Source organism: Cupressus sempervirens, chromosome 11 (assembly GCF_028749045.1).
Source record: "Cupressus sempervirens isolate cs-2001-9-10 chromosome 11, ASM2874904v1, whole genome shotgun sequence".
Lineage (NCBI taxonomy): Eukaryota > Viridiplantae > Streptophyta > Pinopsida > Cupressales > Cupressaceae > Cupressus > Cupressus sempervirens.
Genome location: NC_143128.1, coordinates 341275686 through 341294926, shown reverse-complemented (window position 1 = coordinate 341294926; position 19241 = coordinate 341275686). Strand labels below are relative to the sequence as shown.

General features: G+C 33.7%; 1 protein-coding gene across 3 annotated transcripts in view; it reads right to left on the bottom strand.

The window, feature by feature from the left end:
- The window catches only part of LOC149529482 (peptide chain release factor PrfB1, chloroplastic-like), a 169629-nt gene extending 150609 nt beyond the window's left edge, over nucleotides 1–19020 (bottom strand). For all 3 annotated transcript variants that reach the window (XM_089809965.1, XM_089809966.1, XM_089809967.1), the window contains exons 1-2: nucleotides 18637–19020; nucleotides 1705–1922 (exon numbers count right to left, since the gene is read on the bottom strand). In XM_089809965.1, the coding sequence (XP_089666091.1) occupies nucleotides 1705–1922; nucleotides 18637–18790 (372 nt within the window). In that variant the 5' untranslated portion in view covers nucleotides 18791–19020. The remainder of the gene's footprint in view (nucleotides 1–1704; nucleotides 1923–18636) is intronic.
- Between the last annotated feature and the right edge of the window lie 221 nt (nucleotides 19021–19241).

The following is a 19241-nucleotide window of genomic DNA, read 5'->3' as shown; positions in this document are numbered from 1 at the left end:
AAGCTATATTTAATTGTTGATGAATGAATTCAGTTGCTGTAAAAGATAATATATCTCCATTATGCATTATGCATATTTCCTCAATTTGATCTGCTGTATGTCTTGATGCAACTACTTTGATGATTCCGCTGCTTTCCCTGCCAAGTTCTCATCTGAATCAACCGAAGTATTGAATAATTGCTTGTTGATTTTATTGTTAGGTTTGCTGACTGGATGCATGTATCTTCTAGTGTTCGATATTGCCTGATGCACTGACTGTCTTATACTGAATGCTGACTGGATAATTTCTTGTCCTCAGATTGAATGATCCCTTTCCTTTCATTGAGATCTCCTACATGTACCCACGTGGAGGTCTCTCTTCAATGGGTGGTGCCTTTCCTTCAAATGGTCAAGATCCTTGAACCTTGTTTGGTTAATTAGGTGCACCTTATTGAGCTGTTAGTTTAGTATTGTATTTGGATATCATTTAATATATTATATTTAGTTATATATTATATTTAATATTTAATACATATCATATTATGTGATATATATTATATATTGGTATATATTACAATCTATTATAGATTATGTTTTACAATAATAAATGATAATATTTGATATATTATCATTTAATATATTATATTATATCTATTCATTTAATGGATACCTGAATGTATGGATCTATGGTTACGGGAATACAAATATGATAATGGTAATATTAATGATGAAATCATTTTTTATTGTTCTACATGATTAGGATCACATCCATTTGTTATGATGATAATTATAGTAATACATGATTTTACTGCCTTCAACTGAGGATCATCACAACATGGCTTGCTCAAATGGTCTAGAGAAAGTGGGGATATCAGGCCAGCATGAGAATCTACAAAGTATAGAATCTACCCATGTAAAGCATGGCGAAGGATTAGGAGAAAATAATTGCAGGAGATACAGTAAGCTAAACTTTCTCAAGGTTCGGGTTACTTTTCCTATCAATACTTATACAAGAGAAAAGATTTTTATAATGCTGGAATTTTCTTATGTTAAACTAGACAAATGCATTAAGCTGCCAGATTCTCTGAAGTAGGAGGCTTACCCTTCTAAAGAAGAGTGCCCATCGGAAATGGGCACCAATGAATGGGAGTGGAAAAAGAGGTGTCTCACTTACCTCTACTAAAACTAGTGAATGGAAGGTGGTGCATCAAAGGATATACAGTGTGAAAAAGAATGCATCTCTGGGCATGACTTAAAGGTCTCATTTAAAACAGTTAAAAGAACAGTGTTATTTTTGGAGTGTTTGGTTGTTAAGACTGATGATTACTAATGTTGTTGTGTGGAAGATATTGTCACTTAAAGAATTTGTTTTTCCTGAGGAGGGGATCCAAGAGAACCCCCATTACTTCATTTAATATATATGTGTGTGTGTGTGTGTGTGTAGGAGTCAGGACATCCACATCATCTAAACAAGAAGAAATTTATTATAGTCTGTATCTTCTAGGAGACTGAAGCCATCCAAAGTCACCTTTCATAGGCAATGGGACAGTTTTTCATCACACAAATCTTTCACTTAAGAAATCTGAACTGCAATGAAAATTTTACCAAGGTCTACACAAGTTTGAAATTTTCCACCAAATTAAGTTTTACATTTTTTCTTCTGGTATTTTGGTTTGTTATCCTAGACATCCAAAAAAATTAACAAGAAAGTACCATGCTTCAGACCTTAGACTGTATGTCACTGAGTAATTTCACATTTTCTGCAGTATCAGTCAAGGCAACAAATGTTTCATGAGCCTTATTGAGATCCTCCCAAATATTACTTTCAGCAGCCAGATCCTTCAGATCAGTCATAATTGCTTTTTCTTTTTCCAACCAAATAGATGACATTGTCTCCGCATGCCTTCCAACCTCTTCCATATTCTTCTTTAAGTTATAAAAACCTGAACAGTTCTCAGTCCAGGAGGCAAATTATGACAGGATCAAGAGTCATGCACGCCTTAATATACAAATAAGAAGTATTTCCTTGTCTTAATCTAGACAGTATAAATTTTCAATTTTCTAAGGCTCTAAGATCAAAGATGTGTATCAAAATATTTTACTTACAGAATCGGAAATAAAAGATTTTCAAAAATCATATTCTCATTTAGTATGTTATGAAATTTGCCAATTACTTCATGCTATTTAGGCAAACAGGTAGTATTTAGTTATGAAACTCCATATCTTTAGCAAATATTGATGTTAAACTAACCACATCTTTTGAATAATAATTTAAAATAGGTGTCCTATGCAGTAGCTATGCATGCCCATGGTTGAGATGCCCAAAAAAAGCCATTGAAAAATAAATTTATGGTCCAAAAATCTAATTTCAGAATGTCAAGGTTGTCATGGAAGGATTGCTCATCAAGTTATGATTTTCAACGATTCTTCATTGGCATATAGGAAAAAAATTCCAAGTTCGGGGTACTAGATCAAGTTTACAAATCAAAGTCATTTTAGATTTTTGAAAATCACTCAAGTGACAAAAGTATTTATATTTCCAGCATGGCTGTATTTGGCAGTTACCATAGAAGTAGTTTTATTTTTGTTTTTCCAATAGATAAGGAAAGTATAGCATTATAGCAGTACCTATTTTAGAATATTTCATGATTATTTTATCCATAAAAGATACCATTCGAAGGCTTCTTTGAGCAAATAATTTGCTAACAACAGTGGAGGCTAGAGACTTCTACTGCAAAATTTTCATTCAAATTCTGAAGTCAAGATGTTGCATTTTTTTGAAACTGCAAAGTTGCAGGATACTCCACCCTTACTCCCCTAGTGTGTGTACCAACATTCCTAAACAAATTTGGGTACAACACAGCATGGACATGGTTCATGTACTGTGCCTTCTCAAGACAAAGCTTTTGGTCTGCCGTAACACACTGCCGGTTGTTATATGTAGCAACCCGTGCACGTAAGCTCTGCTCAAACCTTTTTACCACCCATCAGTCTATCAGCCCATGTCCAGTTTATTGTGATATAACCTGTATTGCCAGCTATCTCAGATTAGATTGCCATATTTGATCAGGTCAACCATGCAACCCGTCCATGCAAATACCACTCGCGGATTCCTTACTACCGGCCGGACTCTTGTTAACGTTGCTAACCAGGCACTTGGTTCCACATTAATACTAGCTTGTTTGGCAACCCCGCGGCTGATACAATCCATGATTAAAATCTTATCCAACCTGTTTCCTACCTGGCAATGACTCAACTCAATATAATCTTAACTTAGATATTATTGCAGCCAGTAATTCGTACTTACTCAGGAACTGAGATGACTTGCAAAAAAACTTTCATTAACTCCATCCATAACTTGAAGTATTCAAAGAGAAGCTGGGGCTATGTCTAACGTCTCGCATTTGCTCCAAGGGTTTGTGTCCTCAAAGCAACCAGTCACATTTAAGCAACTAGAAAATACCAATATGCTGAGTTCATAAATTCTCGTGTGTCCAAATCCCAATGCGAGCTCCTTTTATAACCTCGAAGTGAGGGAAAAACAAAGAAGCAAGGAATGTGGGATAAAACACAATTTTCGTCCTATAGCCACTTAAGTCACTTTATAAAGTAAATAGCTTTATAACATAATGTGACTTATCCACACACTTTAATAAAATACTGAAGTATATAAAATAAACCTCCGACGTGACTGGTAGGCATCCTGTTAGCTAGGGCCATTAATCTATCTGGATGTGGAGATAGATTAACCTGGCACCAAAACACTAGAGCTGAGAAGGGGACATGACATTTTCTTATGAGAATTTGTGTTTAAAACATGAATATCCTCATCTACAGGCTTTTGTTTGTTCCCTTTTGTCATTTTTCAAAATTCTTCTTGTAGGTAGTCAAATCTTAGCCTATCAAATTTCGGGAGTTTTGATCTTGCACTTGATCCTTGAACAAATGACTCTCATGAATTTGGTAGGCTACTTAAAGCTATAAGTGTTAATTCCTTGCTATCAATTTGAAATCCAACCGTTGACAATTGATCCCTTAATTTAGTGATTCTCATGAAGTCTGCATTGATAGATTCTCCCTTGTTGATGCTTATATGATTTAGGTGCCTCTTTAGAGCAAGGGTCCTACTTGTATTAGTTATTTCAAAAGAGCTTTTTGTTAATGTTTTATAGCTTTTGTCAGATAAAACATAACATTATCTCTTTGATTAAGTATTATATATATATATATGATAGTTATAATTATAACTCGAGAGTTACTTATTTATATATTTACCTTCTTATAATTGTCATATATTAGGCAAGCCAATTTATTATTATCCTCTAGGTGATCGAGCATGTACCCATCCCTAGGCATGTCCAACCTGTTGCCCATGTGTTCTTCGTAGAGGAATTGGGGATTACCAAATGTTTGCATCGGGCTTTAATGTCCTTGTTGGCATGTGGTCGGGTGTACTTCTTACCTTTATCATGCCACATTGTCTTGTCATAACCAATGGTCCTTCCCGTGTTGACCAGTCTTGTCTACGATTAAATCTTTGTGTTTATTTCTTCTAAACTGACATAGGTCGTTGTGTCGGTTGGGTGCCAAGTTTCATGTAAGGTCACATCCACTCGTCATGGATGGTATATATTTGAATCAGACCTCCCTTTTCAGTATGATGTGTAAGTGACAAGTGCACATATTAAGTCAGAGATAAAAGAGCACTTCGTGCAACTAGGATATATTATTTGCAAATACTTAGCAAGTTAAATTAATATAAGATTTTATATATCACATTATAAATTTGTTGAAAGATTGAGAATACGTTCATATATGTGAATGAGTGAATTTAAATAAATCTAAACTACAAATTTAACACTTTCTAGGGATTTAAGCATTAGGTACGCAGTCTCATGTTTAGGCAATATAGGTACTATATGGTCTCTAGCTGCATCTACTATGAGTTTCATGGCTTTCTCATTGTTTTTTATCCATTGGGTTTTCTTCGGATTATCTTAGTTTCTATCTTGTTTTCTTTCACAAATGAATCTAGCTTATTTTCTTTCACAAATGAGTCTAGCTTATTTTCTCTTAATATCATTGTGATTTTGAATTTCCATGATGTAGAGTTATTTGCTCCTTCAAGCCGATCCTCAAATCTGATTACACTCAACACTATGAAGAATGGAAGGTAGAATGAGTTTAAAATCTGATATCTCAAATTTAATCAGATCTTCCTTAAGAAGGCTCTGATACCATGTAAATGTTGATTAAATTTATCTTAGATTTATAACTACGAATGTCTTTTTCTTAGAATCTGATTATTACTAATCTCAGAATGCTACTTTGCAGAATGTAATCAAAATTGGATCTGTCAAAGGGCGGGGGCCGTAGCTCGGTTGGCTAAATCTTCCCTATTGCAGGGGGTTGGTCATGGGTTCTAGTCTCCCCCGTCCTCGTGGTACCGGTGGGCGTGTCGCGCCAGCGCTACCGGTCACGTTAAAAAGTTTACCAGGCGCACTGCAGTTTATAGGTGGGCCGTGTTGCACCGATTCCTGCAGTCTAAAAAAAAAAAAATTTGGATCTATCAAATGTGGGTGCAAGTGGTAATTGAATATTGATAAATACTGAATATTGATTATTAAATTTGAATCTCATTTGTGTTTTCACCAAACTCCAAAAGGCAGAGCATTAATTGATTCAATGCTCTTCTTGGTCGATCGGTTCAAGTATATGTAAGAGATGAAAAGGCATGTCCATGAGGGTAACTATTTGTTTACAAACCAAAGCCTGATCCTAATCGGGATTAGCAATAGTTAGCATTTAACCAATATAAATGACATGTCACCACTCTGCAATGAGGAATAATCAAACTTCGATCTGATTTATTCAAGCATTTGATCATAACTCGATCTGGGCAAGAGGAACATAAAAATAACAATAATCTGTAATGAGGAATAATCAGACTTCAATCTGATTTATTCAAGCATTTTATCATAAGTCGATCTGGGCAAGAGTAACATAAAAATGACAATAATCTGTAATAGAATCTGCAAGTGCAAATCTACAATATACTTGGATTTATTATGATATGATATGATATCGATAAATATCTATCTCCAAATAAGATCATATATTTATAGAGTTTTGATTAGGTACAAGGGTGATGATTGTTTTCCAAAACACTCAATCATTATATCTGACTGAAGCTACTATTGTTTCAACAAAGACCAACTTAGGAAATAATTAACATTGTTTCCAATTTATTTGTAGCTCATTCATCTGGTCCCCTGTTTGAATTATATCTGAAGCTCCCTGTCCATTGATGTTGTCTGACAATGGCAAGCTAGCTGGAGGTTTCGTCTTAAAATTTAGTAACTCTCCTAAAAAACAGTAACTGTGCCAGAAGTGTCCCGACTGATCTCGGAGGCCTCCTAGTGTGTCCCTACTAACTCCCAATTCATCCCAAAACAGTAGGGATCCTTCTATTAGGCTAATCCTGCTAGCTGGTACTAACACTAAGAGAGGCATAGAAATAAGTGACATTACAGAGAGCAGAGAAAGGTAAAATTAGAAAAGATAGACCAAAGGAAATAAAGAAGGAATTGTTGTTGATTTTGTTCATAGGCTGGATAGATCAACAGCAATGAAGAAGACAATAGCTTAGAAGGAAGTTTATGGCCTGCAACCAGTGAATCAGACAGATATCAAAGCTTTATAATTTATTCTTTTTTTAGCAGAAAATAGTGCTCATTAACAATTACTGTTTTTGTTACATCCCAAATTTTGCTTAGTTTAAAAATGTTCTTATAGCCATTGAAATTTCATGTGAAGTCAGTTCACTGGTAAATTAGTTAAACATTATGGTTTCATGTGAAATGGAAAAATTGATTATTCGTTATAATTTCATGGAAAGTGAAATGGTGGTTAATTGTTATGATGTTTTATAAAAAGATTTCTTATTACAGTAACCTTAATTTTATAATGAGGAATATGTTATTACCGTGGTAATTCTCTTTTGCAGGAATGTGATGAGGGGGGGGCGGAAGCATTGCCAGAGAGGGAATTGGGTAGGGGACGCCAATCCACCTATGGGCCAACAAGTATGAATTCTAACCACCAAGGCTAAGGGGTAAACAGCTAGGCAAGCATGAGTACACTATGGATTACCATGAGCTAACCAATCAACAAATAAGTATTATAAATAAAAGATCACTAAGGATTAAATTAAAAACTAAGAACTAAGGTGTTACCTTATAAATTGGATGGATCTCAAAGCATCCTGTGATATATGTCATGTCTTAATATAACAATACCATAGCATCTACATATGCTTGTATCCATATATGTTAAATTTTGATTAGATTTATAAATTTAGATTTTTGTATGAACTAAAATCTTACACTTAGAACCCCATTTTGTAATAGCACTTTGATATTATGTGTGTTTCAAAGGCGGGTTCTTACTCCTATAAATGTATTTGAAGGGAGATATGAACATAACCTTTACCAAGGGGCACATCCCATTAAATACAACCTATCAGCATGAAACCAATAGTTAATATATGTAGTGCCTATCCCTAAGTTACATTTTTCCTATCATTGCCAAACTCTTTTAGGCCAATTTTATGTTTGATGATTAGTACTGTTATTTTGGAGATTATCAGATATTGTTTTCCATTCAGTTTATTATAGAATGAGATTACTTGGCACTCTATATTTCATGTATGTATGATGATTATTCAATGTTTTCAGTTACTGATGATGATTAGTTAGATGGATTATTATGTGTCTTCTTATGGATACTTACCTCATACTGCATGTGTATGGTGTGCGTGTTTGTTTCCTTTATGTATGGCATTTCTGATGTGGTTAAAGAAGGGAGCCATAGTCACCTACTAGTCAGAATCTACACGATGCACCACTTCCTACCATTGCTTGTTTAGATTAGAATATTGTGTCTGTACATGTGTGGATTTTATGCAAGTTGTAGGTACCGGGTATCAACTTCCCTAAATTGCCAAGATGAGCGTACCCTATCGCATTATCTCAATGGTAAGAGAGGGGAGATAAATTCTCAAGTCCGAATCCTAAACTTTTAAGCCATTTGTCCTAATTGAAAATTAGGACAAGTATCTGAGTCGACTACCCTCTGAATGCGTCAAATGACATTAATTCGTGATTATAACCCTTTTGTTTGGTTTGGTATGTGTATTGCTATGATGGGTTTTCGTATGTTGTTTTATGAGTCCTTGGAGTATTTTTCTATTAATTAAGTCTAATTAAAAGACTAATTAATGATTTAATTTAATGGAAAATTATTATGATATTTTAATATTTAATTATATTTAATTAATTGAGAAATTAATTAAATAAAAAGAATTTAATTTGGAGATAAAAGTTAAAGTTTAAAATTTAGAACGTGATAATATTTATTTAATTTAATAATAATATATTTAGAGTACATTTTTAAATAAATACTAAATATTATTGTTATTTAAGTTAATAAATATTTTATCAAATTAAACGTTCGAAAGTAAAATTTAAAAAAATGAAAAGATATTAAATTATTAAAAGATTCTAGATCGCATGATGCGTGCATGAGTTGAAAATAAAAAAAATTAATTTTTAAAAAAAACATGTGGACTTAATAAAGATATTTTAATTCATAAATATTGCACGAGATTAAAGTAATAAATTAATTAAAAATAGAAGTCAAGTGGAAATTAAATTAAGTTATTTAATAATTCATAAACGTGCATGGGAAAAGATAAAGAAAGATTAATAAAAGTTAATATTGAGTTACGGGTTGTGAGCAGGGAGTTCTCCCAGGTGAACGCACAATCAGTGCCCCGATTTAAGGAGAGGGCTCTTTATCACAATTAGAGAGTTCATTTTTGAAGAGAGGAATTTTGGAGACAAATTTTGGACACAAATTTTGGAAGCAAATTTTGAGAAGGAATTTTGGTAAAGTTTCGAAGAGAAGTTTTGGATAGAAGCAAATTCCCTCACAATCTTCGGGTGGGTGCATGTTAGCATCAGGCTCAGGTAGGGTCTTGTTTTTTTTATCACTGATTAATTACACAATTTTCCTTTCCTGTCTTCTTCGTGCCTGTGATTGTTGAGATCGAATTCTCTGGATTTCATGGTATGATTCTTTCGTTCTCTTGTCTGAATCTATTATATTTATCTCATCTTTATAATAAGATTGAAAGAAATTAGTTTTTAGATCGGGATTTTGGTTTGAATTTTTAAAAAAATGGAGTTAAGAAATTTAACCTGGGTAGGGTTTGAAAGATGGAAATTCTAGCTTGAAAATTTGAGTGGTTGGTTCTAATTTTTCTATTAGATTAAATGGCAATTGTTTTAAAAATATATAAATTATAAATTAAAATAAAGATGGGTTTGCTAAAATTATTTATAAAATTTTGTTAAACAAAATTTATTATTAAACAAAGTTCTTTATATAAAACCAAATATATATTAAAATACATTTGGGGTAGGGGATAGTTTAAAAATTTTATATTTAAAAAAAAAAAAATTCATTATATATTTTGGGGAGGCGGGGCCACCACCCCCCTTTTTCTCTCCTGACCGCATCACAGCAAGTGCTGCCGCGGCAGCATTACTGCTAACACAGCAGTACCTTGTTGCGACAGACCGCAGTCTGCAGGCCAGCAGGCCTAAAACGCTTTTGTAAATGCATTTTTTTTTTTTGTATTATAATTTTTATATATATAATTTAATTTAAAATTATATTATATTTAATTTTAATTATTCATAAACTTTATATATATATATATATATATATATATATATATATATATATATATATTAATGTTAATATTATAAATAAATAAAAATAAGTTTTAATTATTAAATTTATTATTAAATTAATCATTAAATGGATTAATATTAATTATTAATATTTAATAATTAATGAGATGTCAAGGAAAAATAAGATTTGATTTATTATTAATAATAAATCTGATTTTAATGAGTTTATTTTAAATTTGTTAAATATACTCCTTATTAAGTATGTTGATATAGGGATTTAAATTGCATGAACATTAATTTAATCTAGTTTAATTAAGTTTAGATACTAAAGGGGAGTATTTAATGAAATTGTTATCATACCATAATGCTAATGTTTTTCAATAAGATTGGGATTATTTCATTAGTTATTATATTGATTTAAACAAATACTTATCCTTAAATCATTTGAAATAATGGATTTAAGTCACATAGGGGTGATTATGCAATCATTTAATTATAGGAATGGGTTAATTGTAAGGGTTTACTAGGAAACTTACTTACTCAAAACATATATTAAATTGGAAATTTAAACCATACTATTTAACTCAACTGTGTGTATCAAATCAAACCAAACTGCGTGATTATGATGTATTCTATGTATTGTTTATGTTTTGGGGTGTTGGGGTTTGGCCTAGTTTGACTAGTCTTAGGTTGTTACCAGAGGCTTGGGGGTTCTGTGAATGTGATGTTATGGTGATTTGTTCTCGGTCTTTCTAGACCCAACCATGGTAATGCGATGGCATGCTCTATGATGTGTGTGGATTATTGATTGTTATTGCTTTCCAGTTTCCTTGTGTGAAGCTGAAATGTATGTTTATGAGATACCTAACTTAACCATTTTTGAGTCATCGATCAGTATATTTGATTTTCTTTCCAGTCGCTTTGAGAGGACTGAGGTGTTTTGAGTGATTTGTTATTGATGATGTCATGTTGTGACATGTTTTGACTTGACCGTTTTGGAGTCTTTGATCAATATTGTGATTTATTTTGAGATATTTTTCCGGTTGCTTGTTAAGAACCGATGGATACTGTGATTTATCATGGATGTCTTCAGTTGCTGATAGAGAACTGTTGTGATCATTATGATTATCTTTTGATGCTTTTCAGTTGCTCGTGGAGAACTAATGTAATTATTGTGGCTTATCTTTTGATGCTTCCCAGTCGCTTGTAAAGGGCTGAGGTGATTTTGTGATTTATGATGTTATGAGCCTAGGGTAGGTTCTCTATGTGTAGTGTCGGGATGTGGCTTGCAATGGGGACGAGGGCCCTAAGAGGCTATGGGGATGACTCATTGTAAGTTGTTTTTTTAATAAGTGATAACATTACACTAAATATTGAGTTAAATGAACCTAATAAGATTAATTGTATGTTCTCACCCATGCTTCGAGTGCTAGTACAGACTAGGATGGGAGTTGAGAGAACGCTTGGTTACGACGTTGCATTCCATAGTATGCCTCGTCAATACGAGAGGATACTAGTGGCCGCAAGATCACTGGGGACCCGAGATTCCTAAGGGATTGCTCGGGTAACTTCCAACATGATTTGTGCAATGACACTTTCCTGCTTGCATATTAGGTTTCCTACGTGTCTTTGTGTGCCTCTGGATCTAGATGTTGATCTATGTTGGAACCTTTGAGTTAGTATACTTTTAGGAATCCTGGACTTAGAGAGTATCTGTGTCATGTGATTTGATATCCTGTTTGGGACTTGAGACTATCTCCTTAGCGCGATGAAGTGGGCCATTTAGGTTCCACGCGGTTGGGTGGTAGTGCTTTTTCACTCTTACCATTGAGATCCGTATGTAATCACCATGGCTGGAGCATTCTTTGTTGGCATTTACCTTCATTCTGTTCATGGATCATTATGATGGATGGTTATATTTTATGAGGGATGCTATATCTTTTTGATGTATGGATGTATCATGTATGGTGGATGATTTCATTTATTTTACTGTACATATCATGGATCTAAAGAGGATGATGTATTTCTATTTTTACATATGTATATTCTTTTAAGTCTTTCATACCCTGTGACATGTACAATGGATGAAAGAGCATTCCGAATTAATTTGCCATGAGGCATTTGGAACAAATGTATATTAAATGGACATTGGACTTTTCATTATTCTTTCATATGGATATGGTAGTTATTGGACTTGGAATTAATTAAATTTAAATGTGACTCAATGTCTTGGGATCCTTAAGGAATGTAACTTGTCATGTATGCTTTAGTTGATTGTATGTTATTGCTTCCGTTACTATGTGTTTGATGTATATGTTATACTTTCTTTTCTTTTCTTTTTTAAATGTTGACAAACTTCGTAAAACTTTAAGTTAATTCTTTTGGATCCCTTGGCGGGGCGTTACAATATATGTATCTATGCAATCTATATATATTAATATATATTTCATAGATCTATATTGTTATATTTGTGATAACATTTAATCAAAGAGATGTCCTTTAGGTTAACACTATCTTTTATCCAACTAACGCTATAAAACATTAACACTCCCTCTTAGCTAGGGAGGATGAACACGATTTATACACTATGAATAACATATGACCTTAATGTTAAAATGGTTTCTAGAATGTCAACTCATTTGACTTCTTAGTTTATCGAATGCCAACTCATTTGGCAAATGTCAACTCATTTGACATTTTAAAGTCAACTCATTTGACTTTGAATGTCGACTCATTTGACATTCACTAGATGCCTTTGAGTAATGGCCTCCTAAACGTCAAGTTTGCAAGATATTCACCAAGTACTATGAGTAATGGCCTCCTAACATCAATTTGCATAACATTCACCAAGTACTCAAAAATGTTTATAAAGTATGTGCACACACATTCTCATAATGCGTACCATATAAACATTCACCATAATCTATCATGCTCTGCATAGACATCGTAAGACATCCATCATAATAGAAAATTAGTTTGTCTCGCTTGTCTATTTTTGCTTTCCTTTCCCCCACTTGGCTTATTTATTTGATTTTTATTCTATTTTTGTTTGGGGTTGTGTCGCGCCAACTCTCTCCCCTCCCCTGCCGCCTCCCCCTCTCTGCCCCCCCCCCCCCATTAAAGCCTGGTGGATCTGCATTCTACTTTTTTATGTTATTTTCTCTCTAGCATCCTAATGGTGGATCATGTAGTATGATCCAATACGTTGATGTAAAAAAACTATACACAATCAAATCCAAAAATTTGAAAGCAGATCGTCACCTTTCAATAACTCCTACAAATACAAGTGATAATCATTTGGAAGTTGTCACTTCCTCGTGATGTACACAGGGCCCATACAAAATAACTTTTATTAATAAGTAATTCAATAGTACAATAAATACCCTGGGACTCTTCTCATTAATTTCAGCATACCAAGTTTACTTCAAAAGTGATCCAATTTTATTTTGCTAGAGGCTTGGTGTAGATAATAAAGAACTCCCTCTTAATCTAGAATTTTACAAAATCTTTGAGGTTCTTTTAGAATGCAAGATTCTCTGAATCCAAGTTTGAATTTCTGATTTCAGCAAAACAAGCTTGATGTTTAATTTTGTCAGGACATCTTGCTGCAGTGTGACCATATTTGTCGAATCCAAAATATTGTACATGAGAAAGATCTTTTTGTTTCTTGAATGGTTGTTTATCATTCTTTCCCTTTTTCCTTTTTAAGTTTGTGGTGAGAGCCTGAATGTCTTCATTTGTGGACTCTGTGTCAATTCCTCTAGTTTTTCGATTACACTCTTCTTGAATGCAATCAACTTTTAGTCGATCGAATTTTGGGGGTTCAAGACGAGCACCTATTCCTTGTCTAAAGTTTTTCCATGAAAAAGGCAGCCCATTTAATGATACCATAATTAACTCTTTGCTATCATAGTTATGACCAACTGTTAACAGCTGGTTTCTTAACTCTATTATCCTCATAAAGTATGATGTGATGGACTCTCCTTTCTTCATTTTTATATTATTGAGATGATTTTTCAAAGTGAGAATCCTGCTAGTGTTGTTGATCTCAAACATGTCTTCTAGAGCTTTGAACATATCATATGCAGAGTCTAATTTTGTGATAATAGGTAGTAGATCTACTAATAATTCCATTGCTTTAGTGTTGTCAGTTTCCCATTCATCAATCTTCTTATTTTTCGGAGGATTTTCTACAATCGTTAACTTTTGTTTTCTTAGTATCATCATTATACACAATTTCCATGCTTCAAAATTTGAAGCACCTTCGAGTCTATCTTCAATCCTCATTCCGCTTATCATTTTGATAAGTAGGGTTTAATAATGTTTGAGTGCACCGATTAAATAAATCTAATCTGAATCGCCTCTTAGACTGGCTCTGATACCATGTTAAAGTTCGATTAGATTTATAAATTTAGATTTTTGTATGAACTAAAACCTTACACTTAGAACCCCACTTTGTAATAGCACTTTGATATTATGTGTGTTTCAAAGGTGGGTTCTTACTCCTATAAATATATTTGAAGGGAGATATGAACATAACCTTTACCAAGGGGCACATCTCATTAAATACAACCTATCATGTAATAACCCCAACAGGTTATAACTTCTTCCAACACCAAAAATCTTTATACTTCAGTTGTTTGACATTTCGTCAAACACTTTGCAAGCAAGGGTCCTCTGACTGATATAACTTTTCAGATTGCTGCAGTGATTCTTGTTTGGATTTGCCTCAAAGAGAATGCTTACAAAAGACTCCAAATTCTCTAAACAATGACCTAACATAAATATGCAACTAATTTTGGCAATAGTGAATACATATATGAGTTCTAATCATGAAAATGATCACTTACAGCCAACTGGTATTTTAACAAACAGTTGGTATGCAAGCTAACTGGCTGATAAAAAATGACATATTAACGCTCAAAGACAACTATTAATGACCAGCAACTGTATCTTCTTAATTGAGAATGAGTATCCAATACAATATTCATACTAAGTTAGCGAAGACTCTTGGCATTTACAAAGATATCAAAATATGATGATTGCTGGTAAAGTAATATGCACCTACAGCTGCCAATGAAAACTAATGCAACACTAAATATCTAACTTCAATACTCCCCTACAGCAGTACGCTAATCACATGCATGATTAAATACAACTAAAGCCATGGATTGCTGATACCATTGTGAGGAATGTAAAAATGAATGATATATCTATTAATGAATGATAGGTCTGATACGAAATGACAATTACAACAGCACTCTATAGTGAAAGGCAACTATGAAAATACAAATCAGACCTGGCAAATGAAGTCGCCTTAGAGAATAGATGTATTGCAATACCACTAAATAGAAAATAACCTCCTCAAGTGCCCAAGTCGTGCCTCTCTAGCTGTCGCCCCTGATTGTAAATGGCTGTAATAATTTTTTTGCTTTTTCGAATTTGCTTTTTCGGATTGCTTTTTTTGGATTGCTTTTCCGGACTTGCTTTTTCAGTTCTGCTTTTTTCGGCCTGCTTTTTTCAGACTGCTTTTTCGGCCTGCTTTTTTCAAACTGCTTTTTCAGCCTTCTTTTTCGAACTGCTTTTTTCGGCCTGCTTTTTCGGCCTGCTTTTTTTGAATTGTTTTTTCTCAATGTAGCACAAATAGAAGACTGAAGTATCTTCCTCCCAGTTGCAATAATTCAAGTGATATTTCACACCCTCAAAATCGCATACCAATTGAGAGTTTTCGTTCTCAATGGCCACAAATATTTTTTCTCAATGTAGCACAAATAGAAGACTGGAGTATCTTCCTCCCAGCTGCAATAATTCAAGTGATATTTCACACCCTCAAAATTGCGTACCAATTGAGAGTTTTCGTTCTCAATGGCCAGTTGTGACTATTGCAGAAACCCTAGGCTCCACAATGCACATCAACATCAACAACAACAAATTTGGATGATTAGAATGAAGCCCGAGGTGCCTATTTATTCTTTTTCTCCACTTTCTCCAGAAACTTCTAGAACATTATTTTATTTTATCTATTAGTGACTTTATAAAAAATATTTTATAATTCAAGTCACTTTATTAAATTAATTAAATATAAAGTTACCTTTTAATATTTAGTTATTTGATAACTTTATAAATAATTAACTTAATATCACTTATTTATTTAATTAAAATAATTAATTAGTCATCCTCATAAAATATTCATTATTTTGGACAACTTAATTAATTAAATCAAATTGCCTCCAAAATGGGGACATGACATATCAGCATGAAACCAATAGTTAATATATGTATCTATGCAATCTATATATATTAATATATATTTCATTGATCTATATTGTTATATCTGTGATAACATTTAATCAAGGAGATGTCCTTTAGGTTAACACTATATCTTTTATCCGACTGACGCTCTAAAACATTAACAGTATATACACATATATGTATGCATGCGTAAATTTGAATGAGACATACGTATACGCCACGTAATATATGACGTAGACACTTGATACGTTGTTGGAATATCATTCATATAGATATAAGTGTGCACTTACATACACAAGTGTAGGTAGGTATAGTATAATATTTTTATATTAAGGCATTAGTATGAATTTTTTTTTTCCTTGGCAATAGTATTATTATTTTATCATGAGCACCACAATTCTATATTATTCATCGGGCCTTATATTGTTCAGTGGCCATTTTAATATATTGCCACATATGTGCTTGGTTGTAACTACTTGCCACCTTCATACTTTCTTGCTCGTAACCGAGCATGCAGCCGAGTAAGGCAAAGATATATTTTGTGTGATAGTTCATATTGAATAGCATCCAAAACATCACGGAAGAGTTATTACATCTTCATACTGCCTACATTGCATTTTTTTCGTATTGCTTTACACAATCTCAATTTGCTTTGTGTTAAATATTGAATTGAGCGTCACTATGGTGTAACCATTCCACTAAGGATTCTCTTGCACATATTTGCCATACTGTGTCAGACTTTTTGCTAGAAGGCACAAGCACAGAAGTGCCGTGAGAGGCATTAGGGAATGTTTTCAATACTTCTTTGCTCTACTTTTGCAACCTTGGTCTTGCTTTCACTAGCATTGCTTAAAGACTGACTGACCATTCAAAGAAGCGACATTATAGTCAGGTCATGAAATACTTCTGCTTATTTATGCTCTTTAAAATTGATATAAGAGGCTCATAGATATTAGCCTAGAATTAAGAAGGCAACGATAGCATTGATAGAGCCTTGATCTGAAATGATCTAGTATTTTCATTTGTATAAGATTTGTAAATATGCTCCAGATCGAGCAAACTATGGCATTTGTATTAACATCTTTTCAAGATCCAACAGTGCAAGCTTATACAAAGGTATCTGCTATATACACTGTGAGATAAGAGACAACACTCTTATGAAAAGTTAAGAATAAATTACAAGTATCATTAATTTTGCAAAGGCATAGGCCCAAGTCGTGCAGAATGCATTGGTTGTAATTATATAATGTTTAGACAATCATCTCATAAATTCATCAAGCAAGATCGGCACGTTCAAGATGAAGGGTGTGTATTGATAACCATTAAACCACGGGTTATCCCTGAATGATAAGAGAAAGAAAAATCATGAACAAATAAGCAAGTAATAAAAGTGTTTTACTTTTAAACTAAGTCAACTCATGGTAGTCCATTGTATAGGTCTTGTTATCAAGTCGAGCGTTGGGTGATCAAGTACATAGTGCCCACACAAATCCTTGGCCAAGGTAGATTAGTGGCATGCTTGTTGTTGTGATCACTACAGGTCAAGGTTGCTAGCAGCAAGTAGATAAGTGCATGGAAGGTATCCAAAGCCTAGTTGGTTGTCTAGCCGACACTCTTAACACTAGGATGCTCAGTGGTTGAACAGTGGTGTCCCGAGCCTAATCCTAGGGTAGGGAGGGTCGTTCTCAGTAGAGATTGTGTGGGGATACTGAAGGGGCCACAATTGGGAGGTTAAGCCCTTGGCAATGCTTCCTCTCTCTTTCAGATGCCAAGGCTTGCACAACTCAAGGATAAGATATGCATGCAAGATAACTACTTTCGAGTATTTTACTTTTATATTTCCACTTTCTAATCTATGTATTGCTTAGATGGTTATTATAATGAAGTTAGTTTATCTTTCATTGGATTTAAATTCAGTTAAATCTGTTAGCGCTTGAATATGTAAATCGAGGATGAAATTGCATTTTATGTGAAAATGATATGATAGTCCATTATAACCGTCTTTTTTGTGATTTTGGAAAAGAAATATTATTTTATTAATTAAATCAATTAAAGTAGGAGTAGAGATTTTAGTATGTTACAGTTTTGTAACTCGGTGTTATAGTCATCTGGGGTAAAAAAGATAGTTTGCTTGGTTGTTGAGTTCAACTTCCATCATGTTTGGTATGTGCAAATTAAATTTCTGTGCCTTTAAATGAGTAGTTGATCACATTTTTTTGTTCCTGTTGCCTCTGTAGATAGACTAAGTTGTCTTTGTCTTTGGTTATGGAAACTGTCCTCATCTTGTGCACTCCAATGTCAAGTAAAATTTCCTTGTACTTCGAAAAGAAAGTGTCTTACCGTAAAATGACTTGTAGCTAAACTGTAACCTAAATATAGCCACTATCTTCCTGATTTATGTGGGAAAATCGAATTTTTTGGTGCTCAAGTAAGACGATCATCTAGCGTTAGAAAAGTCCGTAGTTGTGATATCTTTTGTAGCGTTGTTTTAAATAAATTGTCTAAAACTTAGAGAGGATACTCCCAACCAGGTATAAAATTATAATCACTATAAATATTACGATATTTTTAAATTTCTGAAACGAAAGGAAAGAGTGCTATGGCAAGTGAATGAGGAGGAGCGCGTATGGGAGAAGCAAACACTCACCGAGCGAGCTCAAGGGCTGGTTGGATTGAGACTGTGAGGCTCTAACTACACTTGTTCTGCTCTGTCGCGGGCAAAGCAAGTTGTTTATCATAACCGCTTGTGGAACCCCAAACACCATCCTCTCAATTCCTGTCATTGCCCATGAGACGTTCATTTCCCCCACTCTCCACTCACACCCGATGGGTGCATTAATTTTTGCTTCAATTGTTGCAATGACTATGTTAGCAACCCAACTGTTCTAGTTTTCGCTTGTTTACAAAAATATAGTCCAACCAGAAGCCCGTATATCCTGAGCCGAATTAGGCGAACCGGCCATTCAGGATTAGAGAAGTACGGCGTATACTAAAACGAGAATGATTTTAATGTTTATGGTTTTTATGGTCTCTCAGGTTAAAGATACTTTGAGATATATTATCCTATAAATATTCTACATTTATGAGGCTAAAGATAGCTTATGGATATATCATTTTATAAATTGATTTTTTAATTTTTTTTCTATTAAATATAGTGAGATCAAAAAAAGGTTACAGAGTACTCTGAGTATTACAAAAGAGGCAAAGCTTCAAATCGGAGCCATAGTAGCAAAAGACCGGCTAGAAAACATC